Here is a 20,216-nt window from a genome sequence, read left to right as displayed (position 1 = left end):
TTACGACAGTGATATGATGTTATCATGAGCTGCTATATGCTACCATGGCTGGGAATGACAAGTCTTTTGTCATGATTATGTCTTCGTAATGAAGGCTTTATGGTGTACAGCTGAAGCTGAAGTTTTACGCCATTATCTGCATATATAAATGGTAAATGGACTGCATTTATATAGCGCTTTACAATTGATGCCTCTCATTCGCCAGAGCAGTTAGGGGTTAGGGGTTAGGTGTCTTGCTCAAGGACACTTCGACATGCCCAGGGCGGGGTTTGAACTGGCAACCCTCCGACTGCCAGACAATCGGTCTTACCTCCTGAGCTATGTCGCCCCTAGTATAAAAGTGCCAGAGTGCAGAATAACTGGGTAATTAAGCCTGTTTTCTAAAATTTGAAGAATTCACAGAAAAAAAGAAAAAAATTTAGAAATAATATCATTAAAGTGCATAGTATCTCGTGAATATCAACACTACCAATATATAGTGCTAGATAATATGTAAGTTGATAGATAATGATGCAATACCTACACAAAAAGCTTAATTTCCCAGAAGCTGAGTATGATCTGATCTGTAATTGCTCCTTTTCTCACATTTACGAATATCAGTAAGAACACATGTGCAATATTTGTAAGTGTAAATTATACAGTAGGCAATTGCTGGAAACTGTTAAGAGCTTGTTTAAAACTGAACCCATGGGAGAATTGTTCAGAGGAGAAGAACATCATAAAATAATCATTTGAATTTCATTAACTGTTATGAATCAAAAAACAGATAATCCAGAACTATTTAGCCGCAAGCCAGCCATCTGTATTTGCTCCTTTTCTCACATTTACAAATATCAGTAACAACACGTGCAATATTTGTAAGTGTAAATTATACAGTAGGCAATCGCTGGAAACTGTTAAGAGCTTGTTTAAAACTGAACCAGTGGGAGAATTGTTCAGAGGAGAAGAACATCATAAAATAATAATTTGAATTTCATTAACTGTTATGAATCAAAAAACAGATAATCCAGAACTATTTAGCTGCAAGCCAGTTTCTCAAATGAGGGTTCATTTCTGATGGTCAATGACGTGTGGCTTTCTATCAATAGTGGATGTGTCTAGACTATCAAAACATCTCCTGTGTGTTCACAAAAGTTTAAAATAATCTTGTAGAGGCAATTATTTAAAATTTTACCACCCAGAAATTCAAACCTTTCTCTGCCTTCAAGAGGGGGTGTGACCTAAACCAGGAAGTGTTTTATCCCCTCTTGACCTTTGATCCGTAAAGAACATGACCAGATACCTGTCCTCCAGTCTGCCTGGCCCTTCAGGGCCACAGTGACCCGTACCCCATTGTTTCACCTCATGCTGCAGGCTGATGGACTTTCCACAGACAGAGCAAACAACCATCAATTCACCCCTCCAACACCGCAGTGACTGGGCACTCCTTAAACTCACAAACCACAGACTCCAATAGGCTGCTGGGGAAACTCAGGCAGCGTTCTGCTTATTCACTTCCTGTGTTTTCTAAGACCTACCAACACCTGGCACAGGTGCTTGCTCTGTGGTCCACAAAGCAGCTCCACAGTGCATTATAATAGGCCATTCCTTGATGAATTGGTTAAGAAGTGGCACATTACTCACAATGTCAGGCTACATTACAGCTTGCGTGAATTGGTCATTGGGTAGTTTCTGTGTGTATTTTTGGATTAGCTGCACACTGCTGACAAAGACCAGACATGGCTGAAACGTAGTCGCTTGCTCTCAGCACGATGTGATAAAATCAAATATATCACATTTGGGAGCTACCAGCTGTGTGTGAGTATCTGTTATGTTTTTTACCATTATTTTTTAATACCTGGCCCCCATGTAATACGTAGTGGTTCTGCAGAAATAATAAACCACAGTTGAAAAATCACAGATCATCTTTGCAAAGGTTATTAATTTGGGTGTGCCTTTGACACATGTAACTAAATACTTCCCTCACAGGTATATTTTCAAACTCACAGGTTTTCCCAGAAAACTTGTTTCTATGTTTCCAACTTACATGCAGTAGAAGTGATTTTTAATTCACATTAATTTTGACTCTCAATTGTATTGCCATTATTGATGACATCAATCAACAGCATGGATATGTATCAATAAGCTGGCAAGAGATGCAATTTCGAAATGATATTTATGCACGCTGCACAAGAAGCACAAAAGTACATGGCCAGATGATTACAGCTCCATTAAAACCAATTATGTTTACATAATTAGTGAGTCTTTATGTTCCTCACAACACCAAGCAACTCCCTCTGTGATCATTGTCTCAAAAGTGCTGCAGCAGAGTGGCTAACAATTGGCTTGGACAGATCTGGTCATCAGGCACAGTCCCAGTGAAACACTCCTTCCCTATTTGGCTTTGGCTTTGTCAGTAATTGAGCTATCAATCAGCCTCAATATTATTGGGGTCCACCATCCATTGCCTCCTGTTCAACTGCAGGGTCTATTGGTACCTGTTGTTTAGCAAAAATGCCAAAGAGCATTATCATTATCATGCTACAGCACAATGACATTTCTTGTGGAAATAAAGCCTTTATATATTCTCGGATAGCCTCTGTTTATTGTTTACGGATGTAGCTATATTTATAGTTCCGAATGAACCTTTTTGGGGAAGCTATTTACATAGATTGTGTGCTTGCTGTTGCTTCTCTTTAATGTGGCAGAGTGAGCACGGTTGTGACATAGTCTGCGGGCAATTTTTTAAATCCATTGTTATCAAAAGCTTCCTCCTCTATTTTACTGAGCAACAATATTGACTTCTACAGTTTGAACTGCAAGTCTAGCCTGTTTGTCTTCACAGGTTCCTGTAGCCTGTTACAGTAGATTACAAACAGAGTGATGTAACAGGACGCTAATTCTAAGAAGCCGCCAATCCTCAGTTCAGGGAACTTCTGAATGCATAATGACAGACATGCGCTAGGGCAAGGGATGGGCGGTTTATCAATGCCTGTTTTGATGAGATGCGGCGATGCCCATCAGCATTATATATTACCAGCTACCAAAAACAAACGTGTTAAAAGAATAATACGACAGAAGCTTTTAGCTTTTAGGTTCAAGGCATCAAACAATGGGGGTAAATAAGTTGACACAATGTATGAGCTATTACTTAGTGGGTATAATTAAAACCAGCCAATTAATTGGTGCCCCATCGGCAGAAGGGCGATAATTAATCAGATTAACTGATGTATCCCGTTTCAACCGTGACAGAAGCCGCACTTTGATGATGCGATCAGAGTGCTGCAGGGCAGCTGGCGGCAGCGTGAGAACCTGACCCAGAATGCCACAGGTGACAAACACGTGGGCCCATGTGATTGGCTGGTAATGGCCCACAAAGGCAGGTCCCTAAAGAAAAGCCTGTTGAACTGCTGTGTGATACAATATGACAATTTTTTTAAAATGTGGATTCTACCAAAACAGCCGCCGCAGGAAGCTACCACACCCTCCAACACTGTGATTTGGTAAAATTAATTTGTGATCGAAAAATAAACATATAAATGTAATTTTTTTTTAAAATAGTAAATATTATAAAATACTTACTGATTGAATGCTTCAGTTTTTCTGTGGGGTGAACACATTACATTACATTCAGCAAATGCACTTATACAGAGAAACCTACAACCTACAACTATAAATGTAACACACCAGTATTCACCTGATTAAAATGAGCAAGTGACAGACCTAGCGAACAAAACATTCTCAACAAAGAAATTGTTAAAAGCAGTTAAGCATATTTTATGGGGCTGTCTAATGGCACATTAGTATTGGCTATTGGGTCTTTATCTTGCCAGTGTAGACTGTGGTCAGTAGCGCCTGCAGGTTGATGTGTTATTCACCGAAAACCACACGCGTACAGAGGGTTTCAGTTGGCTGGGGGCCTGTCTACTGGTCGATTGGGTGCCTGTGGTCTGTCTGCACTGGCAAAGTGCGAGTGCTTGTCAGCGCATTATCAAATTCACAGAGGATGTTTCTGGGCCCACAACTCTAACTGGGAATTCCAAATTGAGAAAACAAGGAGTCTAGTTGTTTTCCAGTTCATCCTGTAGACGTGCTTGGTTCTTTTCAAGACACCAACACAATTTGTTTGCAAAATATTATCCATTCACTTTCCATTACTAAGAACAACACAAAACAGGATGCAGGTGTTGTAGGCGGTTGACATCCTGAGATTGCAACACTGCTTCACATTCATCAATAGATCATTATCAGTCATCAGCTAACTCATGCATAGCATCATTTTTGTCGCCTGAAACTGGAGACACAGCTGAAAATAAATTAAATCTCAAAGAGCTATTAATGCATTGAAATGAGTTTGTTTTTAAATTACGATATTCAAACTCCTAAATATGTACCGTTTTACAAAAGACTAGAAAGAACTTTTTCAAAAAGATAGACTGTATTGTTATATGGATAGATATTTAAGCAGTGAATACTGTGCAGAGGAGTTGGTGATGTCATTTCTGCTTACTCAAATCTCATTGTGACCTCATGAGTCACATCCTCATAGCCCTTCCAAGATTTTTATTATTTCAAAATAATTTATCCATGTAAATGACAAGCGATTCATTTTACATCAATGGATACACTGAGCTTTTCTGGACTGTTCTGTATAATCAATTATTAATACCATAATTATCTTTTTAACACATATTTTACATGGAAAATACAATTACTGATTCACATTGATTATGAATTTGGCAAAACATATAAATTAATCCTCATCCAAATGTACAATATTTTAAAAAGCATGTCTCCCAAGCGGACATCATGTAGGCTCATTGTTATGGACACCATACTGTAATTACAATCAAACACTAAAACAATCAGCATTGACAACAACTCTATCACAATTTTCTTTGGGCCCAGTGTTCCCACCAGACCACCAGAGTTACCCATGAAACAGGTTGGTGAAAATTTCATAATCTCCAGGCTTACTGTATATTGTATATGTTTTCATACTATTCCAAAGAAGATATTGGTTCTGTTAACGGAGAACATAGCAGTCTGGGTCAGCTATTTTATTGGACAGCTGACAGGTGATATTTTAATAAGTATCGAACCATCTTCCAAAAAATTCTGGCAACTAAATGAAGTCCTGAAAGTTGAATTCACCAGTGCAGTTACAGATAGTAAATCCTAATGGAACTGTTGAGATATGACTGGAAACATCACCAGCTACTTCTAAGTTAATGGCCAAAGTAAATTCAAAAGTAAATAATTTTCTCCGATACAAAAATTTGCAGAATAAAACATGGTTTGAATTTGAGAGTAGAGTAATACTGTCTAACTTTGATGATAACCATAGATATTCCTAAAAGGCGCTGGGCAACATTTTTCAGACATGGTGTGAAATATCGAACTGACACAAAAAGAGGTGGTTTTTCCTTTTTTTTCCGTTTTTGTGATAACATTTCAAATGAACCAGCTTGTACTACCAGACGGCTGAAGGAACAAATATGGGACACACATTTCCCAGTTATAGGGGCAATAGGGGCTGTTTTGTGCAAGTACAAATAACACAAGTAATTAACAAAACCACACACACAAAATGATTTATATGAATGGTCTGATTTCATTCTATTTATCCAATAACCATTGAATTAGTTAAATTAAAATTAAAATCATAATTCATGTTTTGCTGTGGTTCCATGCCTTGAAAAAGCAACAAACAACTGGAGCTGAAGAGTTAAGCTCTAGTCAACACAAAAACATCTAAGAAAATAGATGTTTATGTGAGTAAATTATGTAAACTTGTAACTGACTGAGTTCTAACAACTTTCCAGAAAATGGGAAAATTGTACATTGACATTTTCTCTCAATATTATAATGCATTAAAATGTTGAAGAAATAAAAATGAACTGTCAAATAAATGTTTGAAAAAATGCTAAAACATCTTTTGTTAGATAATACTATAGCATTATTACAGTAGGTTGACTACAGGATTTGAATTTTTTCCCCACCATCTGAAGCAGACTCATAAAAATGGAGTCATGCAGTTCAGAGAATTAACAATCTTGTTCTGCCTCTATTACACACAGCAGTGCCTTCCGTAGTGGGTGTACACATGCTTCCTCACACTTGTGCATTCACGCAGGGTAACTTACACACTGAATGCTGATAGACAACTAGCAGGCTGTCTGGCTAACGATTTAATTTAAAACTGATAGTACAGCGAGACTACCTGTATTAGCTTGCCAGACACCTAAACATTTTTTGTTTACTGCAATATTGGGTAAAACAGAGACTCTTGCTCATTAACGCTAGTTAGCCTCTACTGGCTCTAGAATGCTAACATATTTAGCTAACTTGTCATTATATCCATAATGTTATGTATATTGGCTACATTTGCAAGCATGTGAACCAATTTTGAACCAAAGAATACATTCTTCCAGCTAGTTATCTAGATATAAAAAGTATAATAAGACTCAATGGGTAACTTAATTACTCAGTAGCAAGCTGTTTCCTAACCTTTCAACTCATGAAAGCAAAAAATAAATAAATTGAATTTATAATTTGTTATTATAATAGGCAGAAATAAAATAACACAGCAACATTTTCAAATATTCAGATAATAAATTAGATCAGACAACTGACAAATTTTGTTATATGTATACAGTATGTGAATGATTGTAGCTTGCTATATTAATCATTACAATTCATGTGCCTAATAATGTCTACAACAGATGTACTATAACTGATATATGATTTACAAAATGCAAGTAGATAATTCTATGTGAAAGCCATCTGAAGTGCCTGCGTCACACACAACACAAATGTAACCTAATGGCAAATGGCTACAAGTACCTCTGTGAGTAGGATTGCTCAGCTGATCTATTCTCATTCTTTCTATTAAAAAAACAAAAACAATCAGCTGTTCAAGGCTTATATTGTGTTTCAACTGCCAGGATTTCTACTGCATTCCTTCGTGTTATTCTACCCCAGTGTGGTAGTCTGCCCCCGTTATACAGGGACATATACTGACAGACATGCAGTGAATTCTCTATAGGGTGGCAGATGCTGCACTAAATTGCTGCCCTGGAGCTAGAGGAAAGAAGAAAAGGCATTTCAGTTCGAACATAAACCCTACACAATGCAAACATTTCCCCCAAGGGCGCTCAGTGGCAAGCTGTGTTCTATTTTAATGAGGCATAAAAGGGACGCACCCACATTTGGGGAGGAGAGGAGCGTGTGTGGTGGGGGACACAATGTCCACTAAAGGCTTTTTATCAAAGGATGATGTTAGGTATGTATTCAGGGTCTGGGGATGGGCAGGTCACCCATGACCCCGCCCATGTGTGAGCCGGCTAGGCTGCTGCTGGGCTCTGAGGGTGTTTGTGGGGGATGCTGGGAAGGGGGTTAAGGGTATTTCAGGATGAAAAGGGCAAGAGTGAGGGCATTAATCACTTGATGAAGTAGAGATATGACTCCAATATGACAGAGGGAGAGTGATGCTGTACTGCTGATCCCCTCCTACCCTAGGTACACACAGACACACAAACACACACACATGCACACACACATACACAGACACACACACGCACACACACACACACACACACGCACATATGCACACACATGCACCCACACACACACACACACACACATACACACACACATATATATGTGCACACATACGCACACACAGGCACACACACATGCATGCACACATTAATGCACAAACACACACATACACACACACAAAAGCATACACATGAACACTCGTGCGCGCACACACATACACACACATACGCATACACACGCACACACACACATACGCATACACACACACACACACACGTGCATACACACACATACGGATACACACGCACACATGGACACAAACACACATGGACACACACACACACACACACACACACACACACACTAAGGTGTGGCAACATTCCCGCGGAGGGAGTGGGAAAGAACACCTCATTCCTCACTGGTTTTGGTAAGACTGGGCTGGCGATGACTGAGTGGCACTGTAGGCTCTGATTAAATCAAAAACATTTAAAAGGCTTGTTGCAACACTGGTGTTGACAGCACGGTTTCCCAAGACCGCTGCAAACGGCACTCACTGCACCACCCCGGGTCGTGAAGGTAAAAGAGCCTGGTAATAGTAGCTCCAATCCTGAGCCATAGTTCTTTAATTAACTCTGAATCTCACCCTGTAAATTTTTTTTTCCCCAAACGCAAATCTGGTTTAAGCATCTCTAAACTGGTTAGGCCACTTCCAAGAACTATGAACTATGTTCATTTTTTTTACCTCGAAAAATGAAAACAAAAGAAAATATCTGATTTCTACAGAATAATCTGGAAGGTGGGATATTACATGCAGGGCATTCACCGATATTATTACGACCTGTCTGGTTTGTGTATGCTGCTTAAAATAACAGAGTATATCCACACTTCTTCTAATGGAACAATCCTGGTTCTCACTTGCAGTGAGGCTTTTTAGCTTTGTCGTGGATGTCTCTTAGCTGTGGGTGCAGAGTGCTGTAAGTGTTTGACAGTGCTGGGACTGTACTCACACAGTAGGGGCTGTCTGTGGGACTTGGGGGTTCACAGCCCATGCTGATCTGTATGGTGTTTCCCACAGCACAGTCCTCCAGACCCTCTGAGCGACTGAAATCGTTGGGCTGCTCTGAGCAAGCGGCAGACCTGGTCCAGAGAACAGGTTTGATACTGAATTACATTCACAGGAAAAAGTCCTATGTATATTATTATTAATTCGAACAGAGTACAGAACAAAAAAATGTGAGCGTCAAATATGAATTGTGAAGGAAAGATCATTTAATGTCTTTTAAAGCATTTAAAAATAAAAATATTCATGGAGACATGACATGTAATCAGTCTAATTAGACTAAAACTATCTTTCAGCTATTTAAGTATATCCATCTTGGTACTGAACTGAAAAAATTCTTCAAACTATCACAATACATTGAAGAACAACAGTTACATGCTGCTTGAAATTTAATTTTAATTTTATGTTATTTTATGCTCTGTAGTTTATGTTCTTTAGATATTTATAGCAATTTTTAATGAGACGAAAAAACATTAAGATCATATTCACAGAGCATGTTGTGCTTTTACTATTCTCAACTAAATAAGGATATCCGCTGAATATTAGGTAAGCAGACCTTGATGCCAACTTGAATGATATCATCGTTTCCTCCACAGCCTTTAATCCTTTATATCAACTTCCTGTATACTTACTGGTCAAGCATGTCCAGCAGCTGGCTGATGATGTCATTGGTGTGAGGAAGACGGTGCTCTGACATAGACACGAGAAGCATGCCCTAGGAGAAGTGAGCCAATGGGTCTCTCAGTCTGGAACAACACAATGAAAAGGCGTGTGATACATTTCATTCAGTTTAGTAAACCCGTATTTTCTAGTACGGTGATTGAAACGATGTAAAACATATATATAAATGTAGAATAAAGTAAAGTAAAATACATATTTACTCATAATCGTCAAATAAATAAATAGTGGGAGTGATCCTGCATCACATATGGGCAAGATGTGCATTATATGTCTGCTTCAAAAATATAAATAAAGTCAGACAAAGAGAGATTTTATCATCCAGCTCAGCGATGTCTTGACCTGCGTCTCAGAAACGTGATACTCGGTCGCGGTGGCGATACTTTCTTCATTGTTCTGGATATTACTCTAGGTCTACTGCGTGCCGTCTCTCCGTGAATGGAATCTCGTCACCCAGTATACGCGATCGCGCCAAGGCGATTAGCAGCTCGTGGTATGTGTACGGCTGAACAGATCTGGGATGGAAGGGTCTAGCAAAAATTCACAAGGCTGGAATTCCCCTCCATTCAGTGCAACACGATATTAATGCCTGAACCCCCAGTGCAAACAATCTGAGCACAAACACAGAGGAGCACCTATTCTTTCTGGACCCGCTGCTCTGGGGGACAGACGGGGCCCAGAGACAATTATTATTTATCCAGTCGCCTGGAAAAGTATTGCACTTGACTAAGTTTTTACTTAAAAAAAAAAAAAACTGTTTTAAGAGAAAGTCAGCCAAAACACTGTGTCCTGACTGACTTTCCCTTCAGCTGTGCATATAAGATGCTGTGCACATTAACATAAGAAAAAAACTAAAAGTGGTCCGCAACTCCCACAAAAAGCATCTACTACAAATGATTATAATGTTGTTTCAACTTGTGTTTTTCCTCGAAGACATTAGGCGAAACACGTCAGCATTGTAATTATTACTCCGCACTATAAATAATTACATTATAATAATTGTGGGAGTTGCACACCACTTTTTGTCTTTTATGAATATATCTCAGGACACATACACATTGAGGAATGGATACTAGTGGCACCAGCGGTTCATTTTAAATGAATATAAATAAGTTAGACAAATGACATGTAAATTCCTGTATGTTGTGCTGTGCTTGTTGGCTTGGGGACATTGCTGTGAAACAGTGCCCCCTTTCACTCTCCCATTACGTAAGGATTCTCTGCAGTCTGTGGTGAAGAGAGTTCTCCTCAAAGACAGACAGTGATGGAAGCATGAGGTGTCATGAACCACAAAATGGGTGCAGCAATCATATGTTATCAAACTCCGTGATCTGAAATAGTCATAGTATTCTGCTGTTTAAATGACAAATTTATGAAGCTGTGCTTAGTTATTTTAGGAGATAAGAAAATGTCCTCTGGGAAGTTTCTAAAAGCTTGGAAAAGATTATTAATTTCACAGTCTGGAAAGTTGGCGTTAGACGAAGGCTAATTGCATTACCAATACTGCAAACCAATACTGAGCTGTCAAAACTGTCACCGGAAGAATAATGAGTTAAACTGAAAGTGCACTTTTTCAGACTGAAAAAATGCCAAACTAAGCAAGAGCACAGTTTGACTGCAGTCACTCACCATATTTTACAAAACAACCTACCCTGTTCAACTGCTGAGGCACACTGAAGTTAAACTGTCACAGGGGTTTTATATTATCTGCCACTTCAGCTCATTCTTTTGTAACTTCCACACATTTCTCCAACCTAGCAATACTGCTGAGAGTAAGAGAATACGAATACGGAAGACGATTTGTTTTATTCCATGTACTTCTTTTCTCCCTCAGTGCCTGTTCTTGCAGTCTAGCTCCATCACTGTCCATCACAAGTCCCCTGTCTATTCTGGAGGCAGCACTCTAGAATGTGTGCCTTCCAAAACATGTGTGGCCATCTGCTGGAGCGACACAGTCAGGCTGCAATCGACAAGACCATAGCATGCGTCACTACTCAAACAACAAGTGCCTCTGTTGGAATATGCCACCAATGACTACTCCCCTCCCTCCCCCACCCACCCTGTGTGAGTATTTAAAATGACCGCTTATGACAAACAAATTCCTCTGACTGTGTATCTCTTGCAGTTAGAGGGCACCATATATATACTGTTGGTTTCTATTGCTCAGTTTTGTCAGCTGATCTTGCAGAGTAATATCTTCAGTGTCAAATCAATTCTTACAGAATACATATCATCCCAACTGGACCCATATGTACACATACACATATGTTAAAGTTGAATTAACACTGGACATTTTACTTTGTTAGTGAGTGTGACTGAGTAGCTGACTGGCAGGGGTGGTAGGGGGGACTCACTGGAGAGTAACTGTTGGGTGGGCACTGGGCAGCATGCATTTGTGTGCAAAGAGCCCTGCCCTAGCCCTCACTCATCAGTTTTTCTGTTTACTGAGATTAGAGCTGTTTGGAACCATTTGAGTAGACTATGCTTCAAACCACAGAACTAAGCCCTCTTTTCACCACAAGCCAAAATAAAAAAAAGACTTCAGTTGGTTCAGTATAACCACAAGGAGCTTTGGCCTTAACTTTGATTATGATTTTAAGTTATTGTATTTTTTTTTTCTTTGGGTTTTTTATTTCTTTCTCAGTATTACAAGTTCAGTCAGTTTCTGAATTGAACAAAAACAATTCTCTTATAATTTAAATGCTTGCTTAAACATGTTTCTCCATTTTGTATGAAGGACATTGGAATTAGATTTATTCTAGGCCTGCGATGATATCTGGTACAACACATCGTAAATAAAAGCCTGAATAAGACTGTGCTTGGCATTATAAAAGACTTTCTTCCCCAGGCAAAATGGAAAATAGGGTCACCTTGCGCAGAAGGAATGGCGAGATAATAAAAACAAGCAACAAAAAAAACACCCATTGCTCCCCTCCCTATTAGAACTGATCCTAATCTTCCCAAGAAACATTAAACAAATGGAGGGAGCACTTTGCCTCTTGAAGCACAGCCCAGGAGCACCTGTATTGGGATCAATTGGAGGGCTGGTAATTACAGCAAGTTCCAAAAAGAAAAATCAAAGGCCGGGGAGCTTTGCTGCTAGGCACACAGTAAAACCTGTGTTTAGGGCACCTCTGATGCGGCTTTTGTTTAAGATGTACTCAGACAGGTGTTTAAAACGCACAGGTTCTTTAAGGAAGTGTTCCCACACCTGATTCCAAAAGCTACCGAAAATGGCTACTGTTTTCTATTTTCCTAGCGCTGAATGGTCACTGAAAATGCTATTTCCTTGTCCCCCCCTTAAAGGAAAGCAGATAATCAAAACATGGCAACATCTTTTATCCATAATGTAAAATTAATAAATCAAGCAAGGATTGCTTCAATAAAGATACTGACTGCTCAAAATGCATTCCGGGCAAAGTATACTGTGTTCTCTGTGTTCAGAGTTCACTGAGTCAGTTTTTGCCCACGTAGGAAAGGGCATAGGTGTGAATCATCACGTTAGCACAAGAATTAGGTGTCCTTTAAATGTATACTTTGGTGTTTTTCTCTTGAAATTGTTATAGCAGTTTCCTGGAAACCTTCCCTATACCATTACATATATATTTTTGATAATTACTTGTAGTGATAGAAAAATGTGCACTAATGAAAAGATTTCTCTTCAGGGTATGGGTGGGGTAGGGTGGGGTGCAAGCAGGGTGGGGTGGGAGTGAGTGGTGCCAAGTGCTTGTTATTAGGTATGTGGTCACAACGCAAGTCCTCATCAGCCCACGAGGGGTAGCTGCTCTGTGTCAAACTAAAGACAGACCATGCTTCTAACTGATAACAACAAGGCCACAGGTCACCACAAAAGAATGTCCACTAGGTTTGGAGTCAATGTGTCCAGCAATCAAGCCTTATGAGTCACGACAGTATCCCTGTGAACTAGTGAGCAAGGTGCAGATAACTGCACTGTAACAATATAACAATAACGTAAACGTGTAAACCTTGGCTCGGACATTATGTTGATCATCCCTGAATTTCTACAGTAAACTGCCACAACTATAAAAATAGACTATAGAATATATTATGCAGTAAGATTCATAGGAATAAACATGTAATACTGGTAGAGCGTAGCTGGCTTTCCAGGCCACCCAAAAATGTTAATGGGTGCCAAACCCCAGACAAAACTCTGCCAATAGTCTCACAACTGACCAAACTCCGAAAACTGCAACAACAAATTTAAATAAAAAAATAATTCAATTTTCACATTTATAGAAATATATTTATTTTGATTGAATTTTTCTCAGTGTATATATAGTATAGAAGTATCCTTTTTATATGAAGAGCAAAATGTGTCAGCATGCCTCCCTTTAGTGATAGAATAATAAGTAATATCTGTGTTATTTAAAGAAGGCATAGACTTTGTTTGTACACACATACTGTATATGTGTGTATGTACTGTACGTATGTATTTTCATGCAATGTTTTATGAATATTACATGTAAACATTTGACCTATGTGAAATATTTAAAAAAAATAATCTGACATGTAGGAAAGAACATAGCTGAGATTCCTGATTTAGTAACTGCACTTTGAATCTCTCTAATCAGAATGTACCAAGAACTATACATAACCATACGGAGAAGAATATAATTTATTTAAATAATCCAAAAAATTCATTCTTTATGTTTTGATTGCTTTTACAATGTATAGTTCAAAATCATTCCAGGAAGTCTAACTGCTGCCAGTACAGTTAGAAATATAAGTGATAGTAATTCAAACTGTGTCTGTTTGGCATTGAAGGAATTCGCTCAGGCGTTACTACCCCTGGGGGAATTCCCTCTGGAGTGTGTAAGGTGAGCTTCCAAGATACCGTGCCCTTGTCGAGAATGCCTTTCCATGATATATTCTTTATAAACTGATGGCCTTGCAGTACACTAAAGCAAATTAGGTTGAGCCACATGCACTACCTTTAGGCTTTGCAGTTGTGTCTTATTTGCTCTGTTTCGTAAGTAGTTATTGTATCAGAATGAAATTTGTTATATTAAACATATTTTCTAATATCCAAATAACATGATAAAAACACCAGTTATCAACTTCTGTAACTTTTTCTTGGATCTTCTTTATTTTTTCTAATTTGTTTAAAAAAAGTAAGAGTGATATATGGTCAATAATTGTTTGTTGTAAACATGAAAGGTTAATTATATAATTCCAGTCAAACTGACCAATCTATGCATTAAGTCAGCTCATTCAGTACCACTTGAAGTAATATAAAAATATAGTACTAATTAGCTACGATTAAAATTTAATATTATGGATGTAAGATTCCACAATGCAATATCAATGACTGGAATACTATCCTATTAATAAACCTCTATCCAGAGCCAGACTGCCACCGTGCTCAATGGCTAAATAAAAACATGGGACCGAGAGGCAGGCCGGGGGTCAGACAGTTTTAAAGTCTGCCCGTCACGTAGAACCTGACCATTCCATCCCGCATCGCAAGATGCATTCCAGCTATTTCAATGTCTTTCACACCATTAGAGGTACACAATGACTCCATAATTAAAAACAGAAATGTGCGTACATCTGCTTCTAATTTGCCTTGCATCTATTTGTTTACAATCCTTAATTAAAATAACTTACGATACATAAATCTAAAAAAAAAAACACAACATTTTGTTATTTTGTTATTTACTGTTGTCAATAGACTGACAATGAAATACTCAATATAGCATGTGTAGCACATGACCGATCCATTTGTCATTGAGATGGCTTTAATTTAATTAAGTTTAGAAAAAAAAGTAAATGAATGATAAGATTTACTATTTTATGGAGAAGCATTGCCACAAAGACAGGTTCACTTACCTCTGATAGGTGAGTTCACGGCAGCGCTGTGTGATTTTATAGGTTGAGCAGTGCAGACTCATGCTGCACGTCAATTCTGCCTATTAATTCTTTCCAGATTAGCAAAATGTTCCCATATACAGTGGACAAATAGAGTAAATGGAAAAAAATTAATAAAAAAACGATATTAATTAAAAACATAAATAAACAAAAATGGTCTGAGGTTAAAGTGCGAAGAGGTCAAGTATACAGGAGAGAGGAAAGTGCTGAGGACATTGTCATGTTAGCTGTTTTTTACCCCCATGCGAGTAAATAGGTGGGGCTTGTGCCAGCATTCAGGCCTATCCCAGATTGCTTATGTCCTGCTGTGGGTATCACTCTCTGGGTTGCTAGGTGATGGTGACTGAACACAACCACACATTCTCTCTCCGCCCCACTTCCACCGCAACCAGCGAGAGCACGCCCCTCTCCTGCCCCCTTCGCTGTCCCGATGAACTCAGCGGAGGCCACCTGTTCCCTCACCTCTCAGCGATCCGTCTCATCTGGGTCCTCCAGTGCGTCCAACTGTGCACTGCATCACTTCTTCGCCGCACACCTCTCGAGATGTTGACTCAATAGACTCTCAGGCAGAAAAATCAAAACACGACTTCTGACCCACTGCACCGCATCTCCCCGTCTCTTTAGTGCATGATCCTCCCTTCATTACAGACAAAAATATATACAACACAAAGGAGCACAGCGACACGGACATGTGCACACATACCCACTCTGACAGACACGCAAATGCACATGCACATGCACATACATGCACGTGCACGCACACGCACACAAAACTGTTTGCAGGCTCACCTCAGCAGTTCAACAGCTGAAAGTGAGATTTGATTGTTGGGGAATCCCTGTAGGCTTCTGTTTGCGGTTGAAGCCATGGGAGGGTAACTTTCCTTCTGCAGCCAAGCAACAGTGGAATGGAAGGTCGTTTCCTTTCAAAAGTACCTCATCTTCACATTCTGCTAACATAATTTGCTTATGATATTTCTGTGGAAAGTCATTGGCAGCTGCACCTGACTAAAACGGATGGGTAAAATATGCAGATCACAAAGTTGAGTACATGAACAAAACAGTACCATCTATACCCCTCTCTCAATTAGGGGGTTTAATACACACACCCACGGGCGTGTGCACACAGTCACACACACACGTGCCAACACTAACACAGACCTGTCACCCTTCTCCCACAGCTACAATGGACTCTATGCATACATAATTTAATCGGATCAGCAGTGGAGGGTTCATTAATCAAAAGGCTAAAATAAAGCAGAGGTCAGGAAGGGGAGATGCTAAAAAAAAATGACTGTGTGACCATGGAGCAGGTCTTCAGATGAACAGCTGTACAGTTGATAATGAGATCCTTTCCTCACCTACCCATAAAAGCACCTGTTACTTGTTGAGGTCAGCAAAGAATAACAACTAGCTAAGCGAGGTCAGATTAATTGACAACCCCTCCTGCACTCCCATCCAAAGATGCCCCCCTTTCTTCACTGCCCACCCCCAGCACCTATCACATTCCAAGTTTGTAGAGAGTGATTGTGCAAGCATACGTCCGTGCACGCCTACAAATGGCATACAATTATTTGAATCAATAACACACTAATCCTGGGCAAATTGTCTTTTAAGAATGAACACACACTAACTTTTTTCAAATTAATTATGACGTGAGCAAGCAACACTTGCTTCTAATTTAAAAACTAGCGTTTTATGTTGGTTACACAACGTGCAGCAAATGGTGCACCCACTTCTAGGATTCTACCCAAATGAATACACAAATACATAGATTGTGGGTATTGGTACTGCATGCTGCTACTGTGTTCATTACAGTCATCATTCTTTTGATATCTAGATGGTTCCTCTATCCATGCCAAGAGGAAGCCTTTGGGGAAATCATAGAGAGAGTTACAGATTTATTTATTTTTCCCAGGGTAGTCTCATCAATATTGACATCTCTTTTGTAAGGAGCAGACACCCAAAAACTCATGGAGGGCATAAAAACTCCACGCAGAGAGGATCCGGCAAGCTGGGAGTCAAACCCAGACCTTCTCATGAATAAAAAGTGCTAATCGCTGTCCCACTGTGCCACCCAAAACTGTCATTCTATGAAACCATTCTGTGTCCTTGACTGTTATTAAAGGCTGCAAGGAGACAACACTGAGCAATGAATGAATCCTGCCAATAGATGTAAAGCAGCCAGCTGTGTAAGAACGTAGAGATGTGGCAAAACTAATCCCAGGCCTTAATCACACAACTAAGACAGCAGTCAACAACTGTACCTCATTAAGTGTATCATACACCCCCTAGAGGAACTTAACACGTGTGGGACACCAGAATATATGGGAGGATGGGCCTTGTTTTCCCATGCTGTGACTCACTGCAGTCTGTCTGGTGACTTTTGCCACACTGACTTTCAAACCCGTGGTTGTGTCATCTCCTTCGCTCATGGGAACATTAAGGATGCCGGCGGCTTACAATATTAAAAATAAAACCGTCCGGTTAGACGACTTTTGATGGGAACCAGCATTTTTGTGGCGGGATCCTTCCCTGTGACAAAGAAGCACCGCCAGACACCATTGACATTTCCGTGGAAATTACCTTCAACAGCCAAAATGACAAATAAGTAATGCAATCCTAGTAAAAGAATGAGTATCCTCTGTGTGTATTGTGCGTAGGTGGTAGTATAAACCATATAGGAAATTTAGCCAATTTCAAGATTTGTTTTTAGCCTTCATATGAACAGATGCTAAAATAGGTGAAGGAGAGAGTAACTTTTTGTGTTGCCCTAATCCTGTTTTTTTTTTCTTAATTCCATCCATTCAGAGTGACTACTGCAAATGTTCTTAGGCAAGTATACATTTGTGCACAGAGTGGTATTTGTGGTGTCCTCAGGTGTTGTAGTTATTGTGTTGCATGCCCCAAAAGTCCTCCTGACTAGGTCAAAAGGAGAGAGGGAATATATGTGACACAGTTATTATGGATACTGACTGATTGCGATTTCATTCTGAAAGCACAGATTACACTCATGGTGTGATCATTGTCACACCGTAACAGGGAATTTCCAAAAAGACCCAGGAGTCAAATGTCCCGGTGCTATGCAATGGCTCAGTCCTCAGAACCACAGAAAAACAAAACATTATAGTACAGGCACAAAAAACAATGGATTAGATTCTGGTTCAAACATGTCATCCAATATTTCTTGCTTATCTTCTAAGATGGTGTAAAATCCCTTTGCACACAAGAAGAGAAAAGACTAGTAAACATAAATGAAAAAGCAAACCCTCACAAACTGCAGATCCAAAAAGAAGTTCACATTAACCCCAAATCCTCAATTTCATGTCATGTGATATAATGCTGGGCAGTTGCATTTTACTTATGTATCATTTTAATTTTCAAAATTAGCAAAACAGCTATATTTTGGTTTCTCTATGAGATTTGTCTTTTGTAACCTAGCCAGTAACTTTTGTTTTGAGTTTTTTTTTTTTTTTTTAAACTGTGGAAATACTACAAGGAATATATATGAAAACTTACAAATTTGTATTATCTGAACATTTCAAGTGTAGATTTAAAAATGAAAATAACTTTTGTGAATTTCTGGATTTATCTCTGACTAACTTATCATTATTAGAATAGCTATTCCATTCTGAAAAGTATATATTCCAACACCAGAAGTTGTTTTCAATATACTATGCAGTATAACATTGGACATGGCAGTGAGACATGCCTCTGGCCTACAGACACAACAGAGAATATGCTGTTGTTTTAGAACATTTAGAACATTGCATGCTGTTTTTAAAATGTATCATATTATCATTTATTAGCATTTATTATTCTTCTTATTATTCTTCTTATTATTCTTCTATTTTCATTCTGGTATTTATTTAGTGATGCCACCAGCCTAATTTCCCATTTGGGAGGATAAAGTGGCCAGTTGTGTTATATGAACATATATCAATGTTTAATTGTATTTGGGCCCATTTTGTGAGCAGGGTTCTGCTGTTGGTGGAAGACTAAAAGCTGCCGATTTTACTTTGTACATTTGGGTGTAGCGACCATGCTCTTGCACAGAATGGTTAGATTTTGTCAAGGTGCATTAGCTGCAATTGACCCATCTGGCCATGGCCAGGTCCCCTACAGGACCAATTATGGGCCTCTGACCCATCCCAAAATTCTTGGCAAATGTGTTAAGTAATTATTTCTAATTATAAGCATAACAAATGACAAGGATTTCCAAGGTAATTTCATTTTCATTAATACAGATTTACTTTGCAGATATACCGGAATAAAAATGTCTGTTGAATCAACAGGCTGTACTAGAGTCTCTTATTTAGTTGCATTTGAATGTTTGTACTAAAAAATTCTTTTTAGACACACTGAGAAGCAAAAAGTTACAGACTGCGAAACATTTCGTAAGTACGTCAAAGCACTGCTTCAAATTCCCCTAGCTGCCTAATTGTTGGAAATTATTATTGTTCAGAAATAACTCAAACGTACTGCACTGAATTCAATTCTTTGCACTGAAAAACAATTTGAGGACATTTGTGGCTGATGAATGTGCCTATATATAGAACAGCATAAGAAAAGATTCTGTGTAAATCCCACATCAGAGCTGTTGCTCTCAAAATGAGTCAAGCAGTGGCCCTGCAATCGTTCAGAGAAGCTATCTTTAACAGATGTCTTCAAAGGTACCACGCAACACTTCTTTTATTTGCATAAAGCAAAATGGACTAAAATTTCCAGAGAATACCCCTTACCACATCCACACACACATACACACTCACACACACATACTCACTGTAAGCCCACCCATCGTTTCCTGTGTAAAGGTGAATTACTCATTCTTCCATGGAATCCCCATGGGCCTTTCAGGAGAAAGCAAAGTGTAAGTAGAGGAAATTAGCACGTGGAATCACAGAAAAATAAATAAATAAATAAATAAAAATCCAAAACCTAAGGAATATAAAATAGACGTGTTTATGTCAAAAGAACATAAAATATTAAACAAAAACATAAGTAGTAACAAAACAAATAAAATCTAAACATGAACAAATAGCAGCATAAT

The 20,216-nt window shown here is 38.9% G+C and overlaps 1 protein-coding gene across 1 annotated transcript in view; it reads right to left on the bottom strand.

Annotated features, from left to right (window-relative positions):
• The window catches only part of LOC118229194 (tumor protein 63-like), a 45,063-nt gene extending 29,089 nt beyond the window's left edge, over positions 1-15,974 (bottom strand). Inside the window, exons 1-4 of the mRNA XM_035420926.1 lie at positions 15,959-15,974; positions 15,632-15,806; positions 9,235-9,348; positions 8,550-8,679 (exon numbers count right to left, since the gene is read on the bottom strand). Of these exons, the coding sequence (XP_035276817.1) occupies positions 8,550-8,679; positions 9,235-9,314 (210 nt within the window). The 5' untranslated portion in view covers positions 9,315-9,348; positions 15,632-15,806; positions 15,959-15,974. The remainder of the gene's footprint in view (positions 1-8,549; positions 8,680-9,234; positions 9,349-15,631; positions 15,807-15,958) is intronic.
• Positions 15,975-20,216: the final 4,242 nt, after the last annotated feature.

The sequence above is a fragment of the Anguilla anguilla genome, chromosome 6 (genome assembly GCF_013347855.1).
Source record: "Anguilla anguilla isolate fAngAng1 chromosome 6, fAngAng1.pri, whole genome shotgun sequence".
Classification (NCBI taxonomy): domain Eukaryota; kingdom Metazoa; phylum Chordata; class Actinopteri; order Anguilliformes; family Anguillidae; genus Anguilla; species Anguilla anguilla.
This window is presented reverse-complemented; position numbering and strand designations above follow the sequence as displayed.